This window comes from Oryzias latipes, chromosome 20, assembly GCF_053564925.1.
Source record: "Oryzias latipes strain Hd-rR chromosome 20, Olatipes_Hd-rR_3.1".
NCBI classification, from domain to species: domain Eukaryota; kingdom Metazoa; phylum Chordata; class Actinopteri; order Beloniformes; family Adrianichthyidae; genus Oryzias; species Oryzias latipes.
This window is the reverse complement of record NC_136256.1, coordinates 27,955,278-27,978,396: the sequence shown is the minus strand read 5'-3', so window position 1 is coordinate 27,978,396 and position 23,119 is coordinate 27,955,278. Positions and strand designations below refer to the sequence as shown.

General features: G+C 42.3%; 1 protein-coding gene and 1 long non-coding RNA gene across 3 annotated transcripts in view; one reads left to right on the top strand and one right to left on the bottom strand.

Annotated features, from left to right (window-relative positions):
* Positions 1-23,119, top strand: part of tmtopsb (teleost multiple tissue opsin b) — a 36,903-nt gene that overhangs the window by 1,908 nt on the left and 11,876 nt on the right. The window contains exon 2 of the mRNA NM_001305411.1: positions 12,016-12,344. Coding sequence (NP_001292340.1) covers positions 12,016-12,344 — 329 coding nt within the window. The remainder of the gene's footprint in view (positions 1-12,015; positions 12,345-23,119) is intronic.
* LOC144988356 (uncharacterized) lies at positions 3,693-23,043 on the bottom strand. Of its 2 annotated transcripts, XR_013652234.1 has the most exons (4): positions 22,550-23,043; positions 5,873-5,949; positions 5,099-5,238; positions 3,693-3,833 (listed from the first exon to the last, which is right to left on the bottom strand). It is a non-coding gene; the product is annotated as an uncharacterized LOC144988356 (long non-coding RNA). The 2 variants fall into 2 exon arrangements; XR_013652233.1 differs by lacking the exon at positions 22,550-23,043 and having other exon boundaries at positions 5,873-6,104.

The window sequence follows — 23,119 nt, the reverse complement described above, 5'->3', positions numbered from 1 at the left end:
CTAGACAGGTCGAAGGAGGAGGTGACAGCCCTATGAAACCCCAGAGCTGAAGGTGCGTTTTACATTGGAGGATTATGGGTAATCCTTCTACTTTAAAAGGAGCGTCTGCTGATGGGGTGTTTGTGTACGACAAAACAAAAGTACCCCTAAAACTATTTAAATTTGTAACTAAAAGTGGAAAAAGAACAAAGAAGAAACAAAGAAAACGAACAATGAAAAGAAACTGTGTGGAAAAATGTATTCATTGAAACAGTTTCGCCAAACCCGATTAATTGGTAAATTCACTCTAAAATTACTAAAATAACTACATTTCATATAAATGTAGCAAGTAAATATAAAACTGTAAATATAACAACATAAAACAGGGAACTTCATTTATTAAAAGTTTCACAAACCCTTGATTTGTGTTCAAGAAGTAAAAGAATAAACAGGTTGACAGAATAAAAGCATGCTGAACAATAACTCAATAACCCCCCCCCCCCCTATTATCCTTACAAATACTTTATGATACACTTCCCCCACGCTCGACAATGGTACGTTCCAGTTTTATGACGTCCCTTAAGCTGGTCGTAGGAGCCTCGAGGGAACTGCAAGACACACCTGCACTCCCCTTAAAATGCAGCCATTCCTCTCTACGACTCTCCACGGACCTGGACAACCCAAGCCCCGCCCCTATGCGTGCGCACGTGACTAAGACTTACAATTTCTTCTGACTGAATATTTCTCAGGATCTACCAGATGGATATAAGAGATGTATGTGGAGCAGATTTTGGAACTCTCAGCATCAGTGGAGTCTCAGATACTCTGGTTTCTCTGGAATCCTTTCCTCCAGCTTTGGTGGAGAGGATTCCAGGTGGACGTGTGGTTTGTCAGTGAGGCTTTGGCACAGAGTGCTCATCCTCACACCATCTCATGAATCTCTGTTCTCTTCAGCACGTGGCTGCAGCTTTGTTCCATTCATCTGGTGTGTTCCATCCATCTCCAGTATTTATTTTTAGGAGAAATAAAACTGACAGGAACATTTTGAGCAGGCTCCATATGTGGTTCTGGGGGTTTCTTTATTACAGAAAATGACCAAATTCAACCTCCGGAGCTGTAAAGTGTGAGGAGAACAGTTTTAAAATCTGGTTGAACAGGCAAAAGATGAAAATTTAAAATGAAATGTTTTATCAGAACTCTGCTTGTGAATTAGATCAAATATTTCTAATTCTGTGTCACATTTTTCTGACTTAAATCTGCTTTCTGAGTAATTCAAAGACCATCTGAATGTTTAAACCATAAAGAAGACCCACGCTTGGGTTCAGTTTGTTTCCTCTTTCTCTGGCGCTTTGGGATCAAATCATTCTGACGTTACACGCTTTACCTTTTCAGGAGGATTTTAAATTAAAGTGCAGTTGAATGTTGTTGCGACTAAACCGGGTTTTCGGGTTTCCTCTGAGGAGTTTGCAGGAAGGAGCATTTGTCTGACAGCTCCTCTCCATTATTGTTTCTCCCATGGGGGAGCGCACGTGTAGTTCAGGGTCATTTACATGCCGCCTGTTGTCCCTTTTGGATTTGGTTTCTTTTTGTGATCGGGATGATTTACTGAAAAAAACATTTCATAGAAGACATTCTACTTTTTGTGTCAGACATGTTCTTCCCAGAGGCTTTAAAGCTCCATTATTCTTGTTACTAAAACGTCTAGATTTTAACCAGATAAGAGCGCTGAAAATGTGCAAAAGTGGGTGAAAGAGGTGTGGATGCTCTCTTCCAGGAGTGGTGCTCTCTCTGGCTCAGGGAGGCTGCAGGAATGGAGGGATGGCCATCAAAGATTCATGAAGCTTCGGAGATTCACGACTGGAATTGATCCCAAAGTGGACGAAAACAAAAACAAGCAGCCCAGTTTGAGCCAAATCAAAGTCCTGCTCGGTCAGTTTGCTTCATGTCCGATGAAGCGTAAATGGTTTGATGCTGACTGTCTTTAAAAGGCGTTAAGATCTAACTTTATTAGGTCTAATTGCAGCCCGAGGAAAAAATTTAGCTGGGTCTGAGTTGCGTCTTTAGAATTCACATTAAGCTGCAGCATCTGCATGTCAGGAACATTAGGTTTGTGCTACAGCCTCCCAATTTCCAGCAGTTTGTTTGCATATAAATGGATTTCCAGTACACTCTTGGTTGATATAAAAGCACTCAAAGTGAGGCAGATTTCAATTGTTCAGTCTGTTTGCCGGGATTTATGTTTATGCAGAGCTGGAACTTCAAAAACTTAATTTAAAGCAGAAACGCACAAAGTACACCTCCAACAGTTTTTGTAATTGGTTACTTTCAACCTCTGCACATCACACTTTCAACAGGATTATATATTAAAGTGAATATTGCATCCTTTGAGCCTGACTAAACAGAAATGAGACAAGTCTGTCTGGATAAAAAACAGAACCGGGCCTCATTTCTTTCTCTGCCTACATAAGGTGTAGTGAGTTCAGCTCATTAATGAGACTTTGTTGACACGTTTGTCACAAAGTGTTTGTGGATCCAGATCATTTTATCTGGAAGACCTTCCTCCGTTTTCTGTCTCACTTCAAAAAAAATAATCTCTAGATTGTAAATGGACTTTTTCAACCATTTTCCAATGACATTGACATTGACAATGACATTTTTTGCTTCAGTTTTTAGAAAAAGGATGAACCCGTTAAGCCATGTTCACACCGCCCTCGGCAACGCTCGTTTAAACGGCCACTCCAAAGGAAAATTCTACGTAAAAGCACGTTAACGCGTGTTTCGGGCTTCTGCGTTCAAGATTCTCACGCTACTCAAGTTTCTACAACCGTTTTCAGCCACTTTGTACAAAACGTATGGTCATTTTTTTAGTACCAACCATTTGAAATTTGATAATTCAGGAGAAATTACTAATTGTGGTTTGCGTCCAGCTAGAATTATGACACAAAGTCTTTCATATACCGGTATAGAGCTGGGAAAGAAGAAGCCTGGAGCAAAATTTGCGATGTTTGCACTGCTTTGACATTTCACACCACGCTTCTTCACTGTAGGTGGCAGAGAAGCGCTTGTAGAAAAAGAAGAAGAAGCCTTAAAACACTGAAAAACCGTCCTGGAAGTCTGAGAAACATTCTGTGGATTGAGGAGGGTCGGGTTTCATCTGAACTCAAACTAACACTGGTATTTAAAAGAACACGAGAGCACCAGTCAAACACAGTGGTGGTAGTGTGATGGTGTGGGGCTGTTTCAGCAACCAAACAGCTTTCCGTGAATATTATTGTTTACCAGAGAATCCTAAAGCAGAATGTCTGAGCATCACTCCATGACCTCAAAGTGTGAACTGATACTTGAGTTTTTGATTGAGGTCTCATCTGCACTCATTTAAAATGACCCTAAACATTTTTATTGATGCTAAAAAAAACAACCTTTTTTCATGTCTGAAATCAAACAATTTCACAATAAAAGACAAAAGAAAATCCTGGGGGGGCCAAAAGACGGATTGACCCTTGGGTTTTACCTTAATTTTGTTTTGATCTGTTCAGAGTTTATGGTTGGTTGAGAATTACGCAGTTTATGCGTATTTGACATCGTTTATACTGTCATGATCTCACCAGACTTGGCAGACCCAAATGCTGGAACCCGTAAGAAAACTCAGAGATGCGTCAGGTAAGTAGAAATGTTTTAATTCACAGTCAGTGATTATGATGTCTGATGAAGAGCTGGAATCTTGACTCTGAGGCGAGGCAGGCTGGAGGGTTCGACGGCAGTAACCAGATGATTGGGCTTGAACAGGATACGAGGATTGGACGAGGAGCATGGACTGATGACAGTGACCAGAGGAGCACTCGTGATGATCTTTCCTGTAGGTGAGTCGAAGGATAAGATTTAGTGAGAGGTAAGCAGGCATGAAACGAGAACATGAGTCGACCAGACTAAGCACTGTAGAGGAACAACGAACTGGCGGTGAATGCTGGCACTGGATCTCCTTAAGAGGCTGCAGGCTGATGAGGTGAGCGGAACCAGCTGGTCGCGTCCGGAGCAGAGCAGAGAGGGGAGGGGGACGAGAGCTGACAGAGACATCATGACAGTACTCCCCCCCCCCCCCCCCCCCCCTCAACGACCACCACCTGGTGGTCCAGGACGCTGGTCCGGGTGGGCACGGTAGAAATCATTGAGGGTATGGTCCAGGATGAGGGAACGGGAGATCCAAAAGCGTTCCTCTGGACCATAACCCTCCCAATCCACCAGGAACTGGAGACCACGGCGTCAGACACCCAACACCCGACTAACAGTGAAGGCTGGGGCGCCGTCGATAATACGGGCGGGCGGGTGGGGAAGCGGACGGCGGGCACAAAGGGCTCTCGTTAACAGGTTTGATTTGTGAGACATGGAAAGATGGATGGACCTTGAGTGCTGCTGGTAGCCGTTGGCGGACACGCGAGGGATTGATGATGCGGTCAATAATGTAAGGACCGATGTATGGGGGGGGGAACTTGCGGGAGGAAGCCTGGATGGGGATGTTACTCGACAAAAGCCATACTTTCTGCCCATGTTGGTTATTGGGCCTTACCACCCTGTGACGATTTGGTATCTGGCAGTTGCTCTCCTTGGTGCGGAGGAGAGCTGCCCTGGCCTGGTGCCAAATCCCTTGGCACTGCTGGAGATGGAGTTGGACCGAGGGCACTGCCAGATGGAGTTTCTTTGACGGAAACAGAGGTGGTGAGTACTCTAAGGTGGCTTCGAAGGGAGACATCCCCATGGCAGTAGAGGGGTGAGTGTTGTGGGCATACTCTACCCACACCAGGTATTTGGAATAGTCAGCATTGTTCTGAGCCGCCAGACACCCGAGTGCCGCCTCCAACTCTTGGTTCGCCCTCTCTGCGTGGCCGTTGGACTGTGGGTGATACCCTGACGAGAGACTGACAGTTCCAAGGGCGGAACAGAAGGTTTTCCACACCTGTGAAATAAACTGAGGTCTACGGTCCGACACAATGTCACTTGGAATGCCGTGATGGCGAAAAATTTGGCTAACCAGGATGTCGGCGGTTTCAGTAGCGGAGGGGAGCTGAGGAAGAGGGATGAATTATACGGCTTTGTATAATCGGTCAATGACGGTGAGGATTACCGTATTGCCTTGGGATGGTGGTAGTCCAGTCACAAAATCCACAGCGATGTGGGACCAGGGACGACTGGGAGTAGGAAAGGGCAACAAATGTCCAGAAGGTGGAGAGTTGGAGGCCTTGGAGCGAGCACAGGTGGTACAGGCTGCAATGTATTCAGGGCAGAGCAGAGAGGGGAGGGGGAGGACAGCTGACAGAGGTACCATGACATATACAAAATTATTATATAAATCTTAAGCAATTGCGTGTGTAATATTTGCGAGATGTAGACACAAATTTGTAGCTTTTCACGTATGGCTAATGGACTTTACATGAATATACAGCCGATGCATAACTTTTCTATCGCACATACGCCGCACAAATCCTATTCAAATGACGTAACTGATGCACGAATCACTAATAAATTGCATATAAACAGCGCAATAATCACGCATGATCCCTGTTCTACCTTGGTTTATGTGTTCTTCGAGTGTTATTTTCATACTTGAATGCATAATTTCATATAAAACTTTTCAAACTTTTTCCATGTACATACACAAATGACCAGTTTTCCACCATGCAATACGCGCAAAATGCATAGTGTCTGTGTGGCTCCGTCTTAAAAAAAGTGCCAATGGGGTAAAAGTTCTGGACGTATTTCTTAGGGGTTTGTTTGTGCAGCGTCATCAAACATACTGAACGTTTTCCTGTTACATTATTGCCTGATTCCAGAAACCCAATGAGTTTCTTTGCTGCTTGTGCTGAAGCCTCATTATATGTTTGTTTGTTGCAGTACTTACAGTAGATTCGGGGTGGATTTTGCAGAGGAGGCAGGAGCAGGAAGGTAGTCAGAAACTGGGATTCGGGACGACTGCTTCTGCTCTCGATCGGACAGAAAACGTACAGAAGGAAAGAAAAGTGAGAGAAGGAAGAAAAATAAAAAGACGGCATGTGTAAAATAAAAAAGAATAAAAATAAAATAAAAAGACGGCATGTAATGAGTGCAAGAGCCAGAGACAATGAAAGACTTATGCTGACTCAGGCCGAGGACAGAAGGACATTTCCTTGAACAGAAATCCGTCCTGCTGCTCTCTGGAAGTGGGCGCAGAAGAACCGGGCCTCAGGTGAAAAACTCATTAAAATGCATGCTGGCCATTTAAAGTGGGCCATGTTTGAATCCCAGCCAGAGTTTGGGCTGGATATTCCTAGCAGGCTCAGGGAGCAGGCTTTGCAATTGTTGCAGGGGATTAATAGAAAACCTTGTGACTGTTGAGAGAATTGCAGACCTGCTGCAGAAGCAGATCTTTTAAATGAAGAGTTCAGTTCTGCAGTCTGCAGACTTAGAGAAATGGACTCTCAGTTGTGGTTTTGATCCTGTTTATCTGATCTATGTTTTTAAACTAATTTAGTCACAAACGAAACGAGTCTTTGATGATATGATTCCTTTTTAGTAATGTTGCATACATATAAGACCTGCTATGAAGAGTCTTCCTATCATGGCACTGATTTTAGCCACAGTTACAGTGATTTGAGAAGGCAGCTGTAATAGGCAAGGCAAGTTTATTTGTATAGGACAATTCGTACACAAAGTAATTCAAGGTGCTTCACAAAACAGAAAAATGCATTAAAATCACAATACATCATAGAAATAATCAATGATAATCAATAGGTACCATGTTACATTTATCTCAAAAGATACAGATTTTACTGCTGTTTTCTTCAAGGATTCTGCTAAATGTGTCTTTTCTCCAGCAGTCAGACTGCAACCGGCCTGAATCTTTAAGCTTTGGCACCTGACCACTCACAAAATAGAGCAACAATAATAAAAAAACAGTGGGAATGGGTTTTGGTGAGACAAAAACAATGTTATGAACTATATAATTCAATTCCAGTTCAAAAAATGCTAATTTTTTTAGGACGTACCGCTCCGTGGAACTGCTGGTCCCCCCCAAAAAAAAAACAGGACCTACATTTTTTTCTGTTTATTTTCATTTCTGAATCAGAAGGTAGCTTTATTTTGAAAAACTACTGGGTTGTGAACCACATCCAGCTAATGGTTGAGGTAGGCCAAGTTGATTTATGATGAAAATCCATTCGCTGCACTGACTGCTAAACCTAAACCGCCCCTAGCTAGCGAAGTCAACCAAAAACAACGTTTCTTTTGGCAAAAAACAGGAAACAAAGGAAGAGCCCTCAACTTCAAAATAAAAGCTGCAATAAAAAAATTAAAAAAGGAGTCTTTATTTCAACTATGGATTTATTGTGACAGTTGGTCACACAGACCCCTATAATTAATAATTGCAGAATATTCAGCAACTGGATGGTGCTAATAAATGGTGGATTCCGGTTAATGATCTTTTTTTATTTTTTAGAAAATACCACTTTTATCCATCGCTTCTTATAAGATAGACAAGGCTGAATTTTTTTAGCTTCCACTTTATTATGGGTTAAGGGAAAATCTATATCTTATTTTAATGGTTCCTACAGGAAATCTAGTGTAGAAAAAAAGTTTGAAGCAGCTGCAGATATTTTACAGAGATAAACTTTACCATCAAAAGTTAAAACTGGAGGCTAAAAACAGCATCGGACCCCCCCCCCCCCCCCCCCCTTCAGCTTCGCACAGACCGGTCCATCAAAAAATTGTCTTTATACATTTTTTTGGTGTACATTTGCATTTATTTCACCACCAACAAATATTTCTTTCTTTGACCAAAGCTAAAATAAATCTCAAATTCTGAAGGAATATTTAAAAAGCGGTCAAATATTCTATAGGATAGCACAATATTAATTGATTTATGTTTTTTAATTTATTTGCAGAAATCTCAAAGAATATTCTCTAATTTTGTTTACCTTGTTTTCCTTTTCCTCACAGTTTGTCTTGTGCTGATGTATTAATTGTGATTTAATTTAAAACTGTCAAACTAGAGAATATCGGGAAATAGTTTAAGAAAACACTTTTTGTCTGGAATGTACCATCAGAAAAGGTTTTTGTTGTAATCTTTTCTGTCTTTATTGCATTTTCTTTAAAAACATTCCTGAAGTTCGTCTTTGCTCCAGTTGGTTCAGTTATCGGTCATTCTACTGTAAACCGGGGACATTTATCACAAATATGTTTTGTTATAAAGTCATACGCAGGAACAAGAAGTTTTATTTACTGTATTTGATCAGAGAAAATTTTACATTTAATCAGAAACTTTTTTTTCATTAAATCCTCCTTTTGATGCAGAGAAAGTGGACCGAGTATTATTTTTCAGGGTGTAAGCTCTGGTTTGTGACGTAGTCGTGAGTGTGTGGACATAACCGTGGATCTCTGATGGAATAGCTGCAGCTGATGTCCAAATCCAGGCCGATTCAGGCCAAAGCAGGCTGAAGGAGGCCAACAGAGGCTGCGCCTCGAAACCGGTCATTTCAACAGGGCTAATGAGCTCTGAAAGAATAAAACGTTCCATTAGTTCTGCTTCTCTAAATCCTGCTGAGTTGCCTATTTTACCTGCACTGCAGACGCATGACAGCTGCTCACAATGGCAGATAAAAACTCACCTCCCGGGAAGGTGAGCCAGAACGGAACCGATCTGAATAAAGAGGAGATTGAAATCTAGAACCTGCAGTTTGGTGAAAAAGGTTTGAGTTTTAAGCTTTGAATTTTGTTTCACTCCTTTTCTATTCAGCGTCCCACAAAGTTTCCAAAGCTCGATGAACCAAATTACTTTGGCCACGCCCTCTTTCATTTGGCATTAAACCATTTTTTATGGGTGATGTCAAACTCACTCAGTTCTCTGACATGGTCGATGGTGTCTTGATGTAAGCAAGACGGGATTTTCACAAAGGTTTCCATGGTGACGCAGTGCAAAAGGGACTTGTTCTTCCTCCGGACACACCGAGGTCCTGCTGCTGCCGGGTTCTCCACACTTGGCACCCCTTTAGCCAATCAGAGTTGGCGTTATGATCTGAAGAGCTTTGATTAGCTGTAATTATGACTGGCAGCCTCCATATAATAGAGGTGAAGAGCCTCAGGACCAGAATGTTAACCTAAACGCGCTGTTTGGCCCTGATTGGAGTCAAGAGTCACTTCTGCAGAAAGCTAACCCTGAGCGCCACGTGGATGGTTTAGCAGCTGAGCTCTGCCTGCAACCACGGCCTCACACAACTTCTTCTTCTTCTTCTTCTCCCTTCTCGTGCGCGTTGCTCTTATCTTATGAGTAGTGCAGAAAGCCCAGTGCTCTGTCTTCCTCCTATTCCCCTCAGCATAAACCACAATCTGTTAATGTGCAGGTCTCTGAGCTGCTGTGCTGCTATCAGCGCTGGGATTGATTTCGTGCAGCATCAACACTGTTTCCCCGTTATGACCCATAGTGGCCGGGATCACCAGATTGACGTAATGTCATCCCCAGGCCTCCCGCCCATGTAAACAGGCCTTGTCGAGTGCCCAGGCTGCTGCCGTCCGATTTCTAACAATCAGACGGGGGCAGGGGGGCAGGGGGGTGTCTGGAGGGTGGCAGTCTGAAGTTGGCCAAACATCAGACGATTTGGGGGACCCTCCCATGAGTTAACTTTTGCTCTGCTGCTTTCCTGCCTCCTGGCTGTCACTGGACTGCCACCGTGCAGCCTCCAAATGTGCATGTGCGGCCACTGACCGAGTCGTCCGGTTGCCATAAAATGTTACATTTAAAACCTCTGCAGCCGCTGCGGGGCGTGTAGAAATGCAAAAGCCACCTCCCCATTTCAAATGCCGCCATGGGGCCATCGGTTGATTTAGCTGAAAACCTAGCATTTAGGTCACGGCGAGGCGGCAATTTGGGCTCTGGGATCGTAATCTAAAGCGAACAAAGTATCAAAAATAAGAGCTACAGCAAAAAGCTAAAAATGCAAACTTGTGTAAAAATGCACAAAATGTTTGATCTTCAGTTCCACTTATTTGATTCCTTGAGCACATTTGCCGAAATGCAGGAATATTTACTGTTTTTTGGTTGAAATTCTCACTGATTTTCAAGCAAACATTAAACAGAAGTTTATAAAAAAAAATTGCACAATTTAATTTTTCTTGTAGGGTCTTCCCCCTCCCTCCCCTTCCGATGGTAGATTCCTGTTTATCTTTTTACACTTACTTGGACTCATGAAAACTGCTTTAAGAAAACTTGGAGACAAGTTTAAGACGCCGCAGTGACTTGGAGACTACATCAGAAGAAATCAGAATTTTTTTCAACATGCTGGTAATTATTGACGGACATGAGGCTCTGCCGTTCGTACCGGAATGACATCAACGTTTGGGAAGCTTTCACAGTCTGTTCCCAGCAGGCCTTCAAAAAATACTGAACAGAAAACGTTCAAGGTCACAAGTAAAAGTTCAGCAACAATGAAGTCTATGTCAGTTTACGTTAATTCAAGGATTAAAAAAGCATTTTTTTTTATATATTCTTCCCACAAGTTTTGGAATTCACAAATATTTTGAAGTTTTTACTAAAGAAATATGGTCACACTGCAAAATAAAGTAAAACAAATGAAGCCGTAAGAGTGAAACTGCAGTCACAGTGGAGTGCGATCATGTTGTTTCTGTTATGCTTGTTTTTGTACTTTGAACAAAAAAAGTCTGGCAATAAGTAAAAATAATCAATTAAACCTAAATGAGACAAAAAAAATGAACCTAAAACATGACATAAGCTGTATCCGAATTCCCACTCTAAGCCCTAACTACTAAAAAACAATGTCGATGACGACTATATAGGGCCCTGAATTTTAAAAGCAATTCTGACGCCATGTTCACTACTTAAATGGTGAATATGACATCATCGAATTCATAAGGTGACAATCTAATTGACATGAGCATTTTGTGATGATCATTCATGACTCAACTGAGTTCTGAAAAATTACAGCATTGATGGTTTATTAAAAAATACATTGAAATACATTTTTTCGCAAAAATTGTGCAAACGCAATGGATTGTGGTCTATATTCGCCAAACTAGTGAGCTTCGATGCACACTGGTTTTTCGCAGAGACCTCTGAGAAATTTCTAGGGCACTGGATTTTGGTACAAATGGCTGTACAAAATGGCGAACGCACAATATAGTGCACTGTGTAGTGAAGGAAGCCAAAAAGTGGAAGACGGGATGTGACGAACAGGAAACGCGGCGCTTCAATACACCTGAGATAATTACCTGAAACAGAATCGGCTGAGTGATGTTCAGACAGTTCAGCTAAACATAAAACAGGAATAAAGATATGACCTTGAAACGGTTTTAGTTCAGGCCTCTCAGTGCTTTCATCAAAATGAGGATAAAAACAGGCTGTGCTTTTCTGATTCCACTAAAGCTGCGTTTTTAGGTCCGTTTAATTGATTTATTTTTATCAACATCGATTCCGTCTGCTGATGTTTTGACACCTCGGAGTTGGACAATCACTTCCTGCAAATCATTCTGAGCGTCTCCTCAGGCATGAAGCCGGGCCTTGAAGGATTTTTGCTCAGAGTGCAGAGCATTTTTAACGCGGCGCTGAACACTATTGACGTCCACAGTCCTGTTTGGAGAGTGAAAAAAGGGTCAAACGTTGAGGTGTGAATGCATCAAAAAGACCGCTGGACCCCTAGGTCACCTTTGAAGAGGTTGGTGCCAAACACACCTTTATCTACCTGTCACTATAATAAATGAGAGTCATTTCAAGGAGCTTCTTCAGCCAAAAACTGAAGCTTCTTTGAGGAACTTATATGTTAACGTTTAATCATCTTCCTAGCAAATGAGAACGGAGATCCAGCTGGAAGCGGTTCTGATCTTATCACTGCTGGTGTCAACTGATGAGCTGCGTCTTCAGAAACGCAGATTAGGAACCATCGAGATGATCAAAGCTGGCAGAAAATCGTCTTGACTCAGAATTTCTGTAATCCCAAAAAACAGAGCCCTCCAGCCTGAGAAGACATTCATGACAGACGGTGTTTGCGTCTTGTCTTCCAGGCATCGTCTCCCTGATTTCTCTGGCGGTTCTGTCCTACGAGCGCTACTCCACCGTGATGACGCCCAACATGGCCGACGGCAGGGACTTCCGCCCGGCGCTGGGGGGCATCTGCTTCTCCTGGCTGTACTCGGTGGCGTGGACTGTGCCGCCGCTGCTGGGCTGGAGCCGGTACGGGCCCGAAGGCCCCGGCACCACCTGCTCGGTGGACTGGAAGACGCAGACGCCGAACAACATCTCCTACATCATCTGCCTGTTCACCTTCTGCCTGCTCCTGCCGTTCGGCGTCATTGTGTACTCGTACGGAAAGATGCTGCGCGTCATCAGACAGGTGCGGTGTCTGTGAATGTGAATGTTACTAGAAACACATAAAGCTAAAACTACTATTTAAACTCCAGCTGTCGGAAAAAGACAGCGTGAAAACATTCCAAACAATCACGTTTATCTGGATCCGAGTCAAGCAGGGTGTGACCTGGACTAAACCATGACAGCATCAAAAGGCTCCTTCCAATCTGCAGTGAATGTGTGTGTGTGCGTGTGCGTGTGTTTGTGTGTGTGTGGGGTGGGGGGGCATAGAAGAGAAACACTCAAAATGTGACCTTCAAAACTGAGAAATGTCAGAGAATCGGGTTTGATGTCTCTGCCATGGAGCCCCTTTCCGATGAAAATGGTGTTTTTGATGGCACATTGTGGCATTTTTCTGACGATGGAGGACGTTTATAAAGACGATTTAGCACAAAATTCCTCGTCTGACTATTTCTTTATTCAAATCGTTGTGAATCAGGCGCAGTCGAAAAAATGCAGTTTGAAAAAGATCGTATTCGTAACGTAGAAAATATGCTGGCCGGGGCCACAGGCTCCCTGGTTCGAGCTCTCAGCAACGGGTGACGAGAAGGGGGGTCGGGATTGCTTCATGCAAATGATTCGAAGTCAGAGGTGAATTTCTCCTGCCGCTCTGCAGAAACTATGTCCTAGAAAAAAAACACAGGTTTGTTGATTTGGGCTAAAAATAATTATAATTAAAAGATCACTTGGAACACTGTAAAATTAGATCAAAAGAAGATCCAAGTGGGACTTTAAAGCATTGACTTCCTGTGGCGTCCTCAGCTGCAGCAGGTGCTTCGACCCACAGACAGCAGAGTCGATGGAGCTCAGCTTGAATTTGGGATGCCTTCTTGTTTGTTTGCTGGTGTTTCCACAGCGGCGGTGGCGCTTAAAGTTGTGTTACAGATAAAAAGCTTAAGGATGACGGCTGAAAAATGAGCGGCACGTCTCAAAACGCCGCCTCTGTGCCCCTTTCATTTATCTAGGAAACAAGAAGCTTTCTGGCAGGTTTTGTTTTTGTAGAAACCTTGAGTTTAGTGCAGATTCAACCGAAGCCGGGAAGTTTTAGCAAATCCTCAAAGTAGGAAGCTGCTTAGAAAAGAGAGATTTCTCACAAACGTTTGTGCCACGGAGCCGCTTCATTAAAGCTCAGTGCCGCAGACCCATTCAGCCACTGTCAGCTCATCACCGGAGACAAAAACTCTCCATGCAGTTGGTGTTTCACGTGTGTGTGTGCAGGTTAGAGTGGAGCAGAGCTGTGTGAGGCTCAGCTGCAGCATGCATGCTGTGTTATTATGCATTTTCTCAGCCTTAAAGACACTCAATGCTGCAGTTTTCCATCACTGTTTGCAGCTTTTTGTGACTTGGCTGGTAATCAGAATCGAAATGAAAAAGAATTTTAATAAAAAAAATAAAAAAAAAAGAATCCAGGGAACAGGAAATCTGGAAAACAGCTGAACAAAATCGAGAACCACATTTGACAGGGAAAAGAGGATCCGGATGGGAAAGTTGAACTCAGGAAGGATCCATGGATCTGATCCAGTAAAGCCGATCAGTCAGCTGAAACACAAAGATGTTTCTGCAGCTTCAAGGGTCCAAACAACCACATGGACGTCCATCACCCACACACAAAGACTGAACTACGAAGAACTTTCCTGGAGTGACCTACCTGTCAGTTTCAAGCTCTTCCCCTTCTGCTCCATCTACCCCCTCACCTGTTCCTTTACATTCAGCTGCTCCCCTATCTGACTGCCTGTAAATTCCTGTTTTTTTGGTCTGGGGTATCTATCAGGTCCTCATGGGTTTTTGGGCTTCCATGACCAAGTTTTGAATTTTCCCTGTCTGTACCTCTGCATCCACTGTGGTTCTTTCTGGATTTGGCCAGGACTACAGATTCCCCTCTTGGATGTCACCCTTCTCCTGGAAAGAGACAATCCTTTCTCTTGGTCACTTCTGTCCTGTACCAGATCTTCACTTGGACTTCTTCAGCCTCTCCTGAAACATCTCGGTCTTTTCCTCCAAACCACCTTGTCCCAGTTTCTCTAGACTCCCTGATGTCCTTCTAGGATCAGGTTCCTGCACAGCTCCACTGCAGCCACAGCCTTCCTCGTTCTGAGTCTTCACTCCCCGGGGTCCAGTTTTGATCAATCACTGTTCCTGACACGACCTCGATTAGTCCATGCAGAAGATGGACAGAAGTGCAGGTCCCTGAAGGTCAGAGTTCATGACCCAACAGTCAGGAAGAAACGGATGCACAAACATGGATCCATGGGACAGTTCATATACTGCAGAGTATCTGGACCTTTGGACAGATGTTCTGATGAGACACAAGAGGAACTTTCTGGAAGAAACAGATCAAGCAATCAAAATGTTTTTTTTCAACGAAAACTAAGAGTCCTCGTCAGTAAAGACCCTTCAGTGTTCGCTTCCTCAAACATCTAGGTTTTTGTTATAAAAATGTCCTGAAATAGTGAATCTCTCAACTCTTCTGCTTCCTGAGAGCAGAAATGTGTGTTCCTGTGAGTGTGTTGGTTTTGTAAATGTTTCTGATTTACTTCAACTGCAGATTAATCCATTAGTGGCTTGTTGCCTCAGGCTGAAGAACGGCTTTCATTTATTTTTATTATAAATTGTCTTTACTCGCTAACGTCCTGTGTGTGTCTGGTGTTTGATGGCAGGTTTAATGAAAACCCAAATATTAATCTGACCTTCTTTTTTTGTTGTCGGTTTCTTTTTCATTTGATTGTCAGTTGGTCTGAATTGCTTTTAGTATCTGTGAAATGCTTTTTTTCTCTTTAAGCCTGATGGGAAAAGCCTTATTTGACCGTTCGTGGTGTTCTGTTTTTGACAGACCTGCAGGCTTTTGGGACAATTTCTGTTTTCTGAACTGATTCAAATTTTCTTTAAATGTGTCATGACACGTATGACGTGGCAGACCCAGATGCTGGAACCAGAAAGAAAACTCAAATAGAAGTTCCAACAGATTTAATTCTTTCTAAGAGGCATAGTATAGTTCATAAGCAGGAACGATGATGTCAGTCTTCTTGCCGATACTGAGTGGCGTTGGCGTAGGATCCGAAGCGGGGCGAATGGTCTCCGATCCGTCTTGATGGATTGGATGGCTGGTTGCGAACACAAGTGATCTTTGATGGTTTCATTTAATGATTGGCAGAAGGTGCCTTTCAAGGCTATGTCCGGCCAACCCGCTTCCACAGCAAGAATTCTAAAGTCATTTAAATGATCACTTACTGAGCGGTGGCGTTGCTTGAGGTTTAGTAGACGGCGGATTGCTTCTTCCTCCTTGCGGGGTTGATGAAAAACCAGCCTGAATTCACCAATAAAACGATCAAATGGGACTTGATATATAGGGTTAAAGTGGCCGCACACTCCTCTTTATACAGGGAACTGCAGGACACTGCGCTCTCTTTCAGATGAAGCCGCTCCGCTCTACGACCCTGTATGGACAACCTCCACTGGACGTGTCCAGGTCAACCCCCCCGTACGGCTACATGTGACTAAGGCAGTGTTTTTCAACCTTTTTTGAGCCACGGCACACTTTAACCTTGACAAAAAATCCTGCGGCACACCAGCATCCAAAAATTTAAAAAAAAGGAGAAACTCATAGTCTGTATTGATCTACAGCCCCTATGCAATCTCACATCCATTTTTGTGACAATTGTGGCAGAAAAAGCTGAAAGCTGCAGCTGTTTTTTTCTAAGAGATGTATTAAAAGTTCAGTTAAAAGATTTAAAAACTGTTTGATGTGTGTTTGTTGTGGTTTCAAGACGTTAACAAGGACGACTCATTGTGCGCTGAGACGCTGTCACTTTAACCCAATGCATCATGGGAGATGTAGTGCAAACAGCCACCGAACGTAGACAGACTCTCTTCTCTGAGCTTCATGGTTTTGTTCTCTTGTTCCACGGTCTGATACCGGATTCTGTGGAAAGCTACACCGCTAAAGACGAGCTTTAGCTGCTATTTCTGATGGAACTGAGAGACTTTATGAGCAGAATCAGAACAAGGAAGTGAAGACTTTAACCACTTCTGATTGGTCAGACTGATGACGTGTGATTAAGCCTCCAAGAATGATTGGCGGAGACAGTTAAAGGGGCGGGACTTTTCCGAAAACAGTTATAGCTGCAGCTAAATCGTTGTACCGTCATTCTTATCAAAATGTCTTTAATAGAATCAAATAAACACAAAGAAAAAAGTATTTTATGATATTTCATATTCCTAACTACTCAGTGTTTTATCAGGGCCTGTTTGGGTGAACTCAGAGCTGAGATCCTGGAGATGGGAAATGTTTTTAGATCAGTTAATGAGGCAATTTCCCAGGTTGAAAAACACTGGACTAAGGCATTCCTCTGGGGATTCCCTTCACATGGTTTTCCCTGTATATTACCCACAAAAGTGAGGACATTTTTGATGCCTTCTGTTTTCGGCAAAGCCAATCATGTTCCTGTGAAGACTTGATCAAATTACCTCAGACAGTAAACTCTTGTTTTTGGTGGATTTGGTGGTTAAAGTCGTAATAAACAGAATTGATAGGATCAATTTAAAACCGTCAGCAGTGAGTAGGGCAGGAAGTGGCGGGTTTTGAAGATCGGGTCCTGCAGCCGGACAAGAGAGAAATGTCTGCCCGTTTTAAAAATTAGTTTAGTTTTTAAAGGTTTGTTGCTCTGAATTTCATAAAAATGTTTTTATATGAAGCCAAAGCTGATCATTTATTTCATAAACAGGAAATATCAGTCAAAGCAGTTTGTAGCTGATTTGTTTTTACAGCAGAAGATGAAAGAATCGCTTTCAAACGAATTCAGTTCATGTCCTTCAGCTTCACATCTGTGTTCTCTGATAATCGGACGGTTCTTTGCTAACTTTGCGACACAGAACAGTACACGGTTGAACCTCAGCCTTGCTTTACATCAGCTTAGTGATTTACCCAGAGAGAAGAAGAGCTTTGTCACACAGGGGTTGTATTAGGAAAGGGGCTGCAGGCTCACTTTAAGCCCTTTCCAGTTCGCCGGCGGATGCAGTTTTATTTACGGGGCGCCTTTATTGTTGGAAGCCCTCCAGTTTCCATTTCCCTGCTTGAGTCAGTCAAGAGCCATAAATAAAAACCACGTTTTCACCTGGAGGCGAGCATCTTTGAGGAGAGCAAAAGATGGAGCCATAAAACCGTTCGTGTGACACAAAACTAATTAGGAAGCATGTTCAGCCGACGGTGGCGGTTTGGGGGTTCAAGGGAGCAGAGCCGCCGTTTCCGGTTCTCCTGGTATTCAGCAGATTTGTTCCCGTTGTCTTAGGCCACCTGTAATTAACTTTCAGTCTTTGATCAGCAGGGGGGGTTCAATCCTTATGACCAAAGCGAGCTGGATGGCGTCCCTCTTTTGAGACGGAGGGGCCCTCGCCGTTGCGCAGAGTCGTTAAAGCTCGGGGAAACAGGACGCTGGAGTGGAAGCAGTGAGACGCAGAAGGAAAGTGGATCAGCATCCGTCTCGTCAGTGACTAAGTCTGACTTAATTAGGCAAAGAGAAGTGGAGGCAGATGTGGAGAGAAGTCTCCCAGCATGCTTCCTGTCAGCGATGGCAGGTGTGCTAATGCATCCTTGTAGGTGAAAAATAAAAAGCAGAGCTAAGAAAGAACACAGAATTTTAGATTTAGATTCATTTTTGTTGATTTATTCAGATAAAAAATGACCTGTTTTCCGGATTCTTTTCCCCAAAATGTCCTCAGAAACTGTGAAAGTTGATGTTTTCGTTCAGATTTAATCCAAAGGTATTTTGTGTTGCTTTTTTGTTGTTGTTCTCGTTGTGTTTAGGTCGTGGTCGTTCCTTCATGTTCACACTAGTTGGATCAACTATTCCTGCTTTGAGCATTTTCCCCCTCAGTCTGTTCAGAGCTTCCATTTCCTGGTTAGATCTTCTCGTCTTCACCTTTTTTATTCGGTTCTGGTTCAACTGTTTCTGAATTTTCACGTTTTCAGCTCTGGTCTCACTTTTTCTTCATGAAATAAGTTTCAACCAGGAGTCTGGTTCTTGATCTGGTTTCCTGAAACATCAAACTGCCGATCATGATTGATGACGACAGTTCCAGGCACTCTCCTTGTGTCTTAGGATCAAATTTTTCTTAAGTGAAACATCTAAAGCTTTCTCTGTTTTAGCCGCCAGAGGAACCAGAAAGCAAACATTAATCTGTCAGAACGTTTCTTTTAATCCACAAATGTTCAGTTCTTAGCTGTCAGCTTAGACTCGTCAAAATGACAGTTTTCTGATTTGTTAAAATGAACGTTTGGCCAGAAGCAAAGAGAGTCAACCAAACTGCTGTCGGAGTTAATTAAACAAATTCTAAGAAGTTTCTGTTTTATGACGGCCTGATTCTGAAGATCACTGTCATATACTGTTAACTAATCAAACCCTCATGTGGAGAAAAACTATAAGATTTGTATGGATTATCAATCATGGGGGGTCCTTAAATCCGCTGCGTTCTGTGCATGTGTGCACTCATGTGCTGCCATCCTGCAGTACAGGTGTAAGGTTTCTGGAGGGGAAGATAATCCTTTGCTTGCACAGCATGATTTTCTTCTCACTTGCAAAAAGGAAAACATAGATATTGGCAGAGTTTTGGAGAATATGATTAAATCTCATGACGGTGTTGAAACCCTAGAAAAAGGTGAGAGGACAGGGCGCCGTTCTTCACGGCTTCCCATCGTCATTTTTATTAGTTTATGCATTTCATCCACTTCTGCTTAGATCCTGCATATTTGAGACAGAAATAAGAAAAACAAAAAATACAAATATGAAATTCAGATTTTGATGGATAGATGGAACACACAAAAATAATACAATTGTACAATTCAAAAATGCCAAACAGTCTGAAATAAGAAAGAAAAATAAAATTTAGATTATAGGTATTTACAATGAACAATTAAAAAACATGTAACTTTATTAAGGGTCTAACGATTCATTTTAACAGCGTTTCAATTCATATCATAATTTGTGGTTGACGATCTGATTCATAGACAATATTGATTTCTTCTGAACAATCTGATTCACTGACCCAAAATGGATCTGGGACATCTTCAGGCAAAACTAAAGAGATAAGTATTAGAGAGAAATTCCTGGAACTGAACACAGAGGTTTTCCAGATTCTTGGATTTCTTCCAGATCATCAAGTGGAAATGAAATCTGTGTCCAAACAAACAAGTAAACTAGAATGAATGTCAAATCCATTCACATTTTAGTTTCCTAAAGTTCACCACTGTTGTTTTTCCACATCCAAAGAGTCCAAAGGGAACATTCTTAGAACATTCTAGACACTAGATGGTCACATGACTTTATTCAAAGTCTGTCACACATTGGACTGGAATGATGGACTGATCCGTGTTCATGACATCACATATGTGTTGTCCGATGATGCACTTGGTTGTTTTTTATGTTGTAGTAAAATAAATACTACCCTGTCTCAATCCAAATGGTATTTTCCAGTATTGATGAAATCATTTTTTATAATTTTGGGACATTTTTGTCGATTACGCCGATTAATCGTAATGTAAAAGCAGCACACTGCCACCTGCTGTTGGATGTGTGTAAAACGTTGGCACGTACAAACGTGAATCTTCTCATGAGCTCCATTCCTTCGTTTGAAGGAGTCAAACTTTTCAACAGCTTTTATAAAGTTCAAGCTAAACCTCAAACCTTTGCAGGTCAGGAAAGACTTGGAAATCTTTCAGTGTTTTGGTTCCAGTGTTTTTGGACCAGCATGTCTCTCCTTCGTCGTCTTCTTCTTCTCCTTCTCATCATCATCTCTTCCATTTGCAGAATTGAAGCTCTTAGCTCCTCTTGTGCTCTTCCCTGCCAGATGCTGTTACATAGTTCTGGAGTTTTTTTTCTGCGGTTCTCACGAGAAATTCAAATGATTTGCCAATCGTCCCACTCAGCAGAGGTTTTCTACCCTCCACCGGTCAACAGCTTTGTTGTCCTTAATATGTACTGCTTGACCTTCTTGCTATGAGCTATTGCCTTTGAAATTTTAATGAGGCAACCTGACCTGCACGGCTTGCCTCTGCCAGTAAAGCCCAAACTTTCCTTTGCTCGCTCTGAACTTTGAAACTTTCATGGCATGTTCATTAGTTACTTTTGCTTCCCTCCGCCGTCAGCCGCAGAACCAGAACTACTTATTGATTTCTGTTTTCCCTGGAGTTTTTTACACATTGGCTAATGTTTCTCTTACATAAATTGTTGTTGGCTATTAGTTTCCCTCTTGGAAAAAATCCAGACTACATTTTTAGTCTGCTTCTCTCGTTCTCATGGAATCCACATCTTCTAGGCACAACATGTGTCTGAAAATCAGAGGGAACTCTATCTATTTTTATGATTTAGGTTTATTTTTTTACAGTAATAGGTTTTTGACTGTTAATAGAAAAGGCATATCTTTTTGGTTCATACATGTTGTTTTTATGGGAATGGATAATATATGACTATTGTTGTTTTAAAAAGCCTAATCAGTTTCAACAAAAACACTTTTTATATGTATTTTTTTACATTCCCATTCCCAATGGGACAGAGCTTATGTCACTTTGGACTGATGGACAGCCCTCCTGGTCCAGCTGCTGGTTGGTGCTCAGGCACAGTAAACTAAACCAGAGCTCAGTTCAGTTGACTCTGATGTTTCATGGATATGCTGCTGATTCTCCAAAAATGTAAAACCTCGTGTTCCTGTCAGCTGCTGAAAATGCCTCGACACAAAACCACAACAAAACCAAGCTGCAAACATGCTGTTCTGAAGGACAAGGCTCGAAACTACTTAGACTGTGTCTGAATTCCCTCACTACCCTACAAGGCTATACAATACGGGACTATGTAGTGCCTTGAATTTTAGCATTATTCCAACATCACTACTCTTTTTTTTTAATGCCACAATGTCATCACCTATTAGCCAATAAGAAAAACCTGATAATATGAACTAAGACTGTCTATGAATCCACTGATGATGAAAACTTGGACAGTTTAAAAAAAACTAGATTACACAAATTATTTCGAATAATAAATCATTCAAATGCAATGCATTGTTAAATAAACATAGCATTGTGACCCATTAGTACATGACATTGTTTATGTACTGTACAAAAACAGAAAGCAGCGACTATCATATCTCATGCCCTGCTGTAAACCTGCAATGGGGGGAGCATGGCATTTCTAAAGCACTGATAGATCCGTGGGAGCGCGTGCCACAGGAAAACACTGCTGCCTTAGCGGGCTCAGCTCGGGAACTGCAGACACGCGGGGCTATCCGGGGCCTCAATAAACACTCCGGTTGTCCGGAGTGGTCTTCTGCCGGGGACGTGACGTGCCGCGGGGCAGAAAGCGACTTTCTGATGACAGACAGAATTTGCGCCCAGCGTATTTAAACACGCATGTGCAGTGACGTATGTATCAGAGGATGTTCGATTGGCCATTCTGCATGTCAATCAAGTCCTGAACTTTTGCGGTGAGGATTTTGATCCACTGACGGATTTTTTGGAAGTATATTTGTATTTTTTTGGTTTTTATCTTTGCCTTTGCTGGCCTGCGATCTACCCTCATGTCCTCGAAGATCGACCGGTCGATCCCGATCGACGTAATGAGCACCCCTGTTCTATGCCTTTAGAAGTTTTAGACATCTTTGACATGTAATTTCAATTATTTACAAAAGCCCAACAATAAGTGAATAATAATAATAAATAATAATAATGATTCAATAATAAGTCCAAAAGTTAACAATAGATTTATTGATTCATGTGAGTGATCAATTTGGTGTAACACAGATGCTATGGTTCCGGGTTTTAAGCAAACAGTCTGGCCTCTTTTCAAAATCTGTTTCCATAAAATGTTTTGAACATAGCCAGACTGTATTGCTAGTTGGTACCACAGTGATCCATCTGGGTTAGCTCTTTTTATAGCTAAGATCCACTTTTTCCTGAAGTCTGAATCCATTGGAAACCTCCAAGAAAAGTTCAATCACTGAGTCAGAAATGTATAAATCTATATTACTATAATAGCCTAGTCCTAGTATACTGTATATAGGTTTAACACAATAAAGTTTACATTTATGTCAACAGCAAATAATATGTACATCATGCAGCATGTTGATGATAGCCCTGCAGCATCATGCATGTCAACATGTGTTCTGAAGCCCCTGCAACATTAAAAGAAAAAGAATTGTAGTACCTACCTGTGAAATGTTATGCCTTCCTCCTTTGTGGACTAATTTCTCAGATTTTGGCAGTTGAAACTGAACTTGCATTTTGCAAAAAATGTGTTCACATGCATGCTCTGCAGCAGTGACTTGACCTCACCAAGATGGCGGTGCTCTCCTCCCATAAGGAATCACGTGATGTCTCCTCTAGCTATTTAACTCATTGGTTATTTCCTATATGCCTATGTGGTTTATGTCCAACCAGAAGCTCAGTGAACATCACAGGCCAAAGCATCCTTTTACCAGAATGGAGTAGAATCTGTGCCAATAAGGTAAGACTGGCTAAAAAATGCATTGCAATATAATCCAGGATATCTGGTAAATGCCCAAGGTGCGGCACAGACTGGTCCAGAAATCCATCACAGTTGTGGAGGATCACAGGCGCTCTTTCAGGAAACACAAAACTGCCCGGCGTCCCTTAGGAGGCGCCGTAGACCCGCTCTGTCCAAACAGCAATTAAATCTGCGTAGCAGCTTCTTAAAGTAGCCTGGATCCATGAAGAGATGGCATAAACATATGAATTCTGCCATTCGATGCCCACTGTTA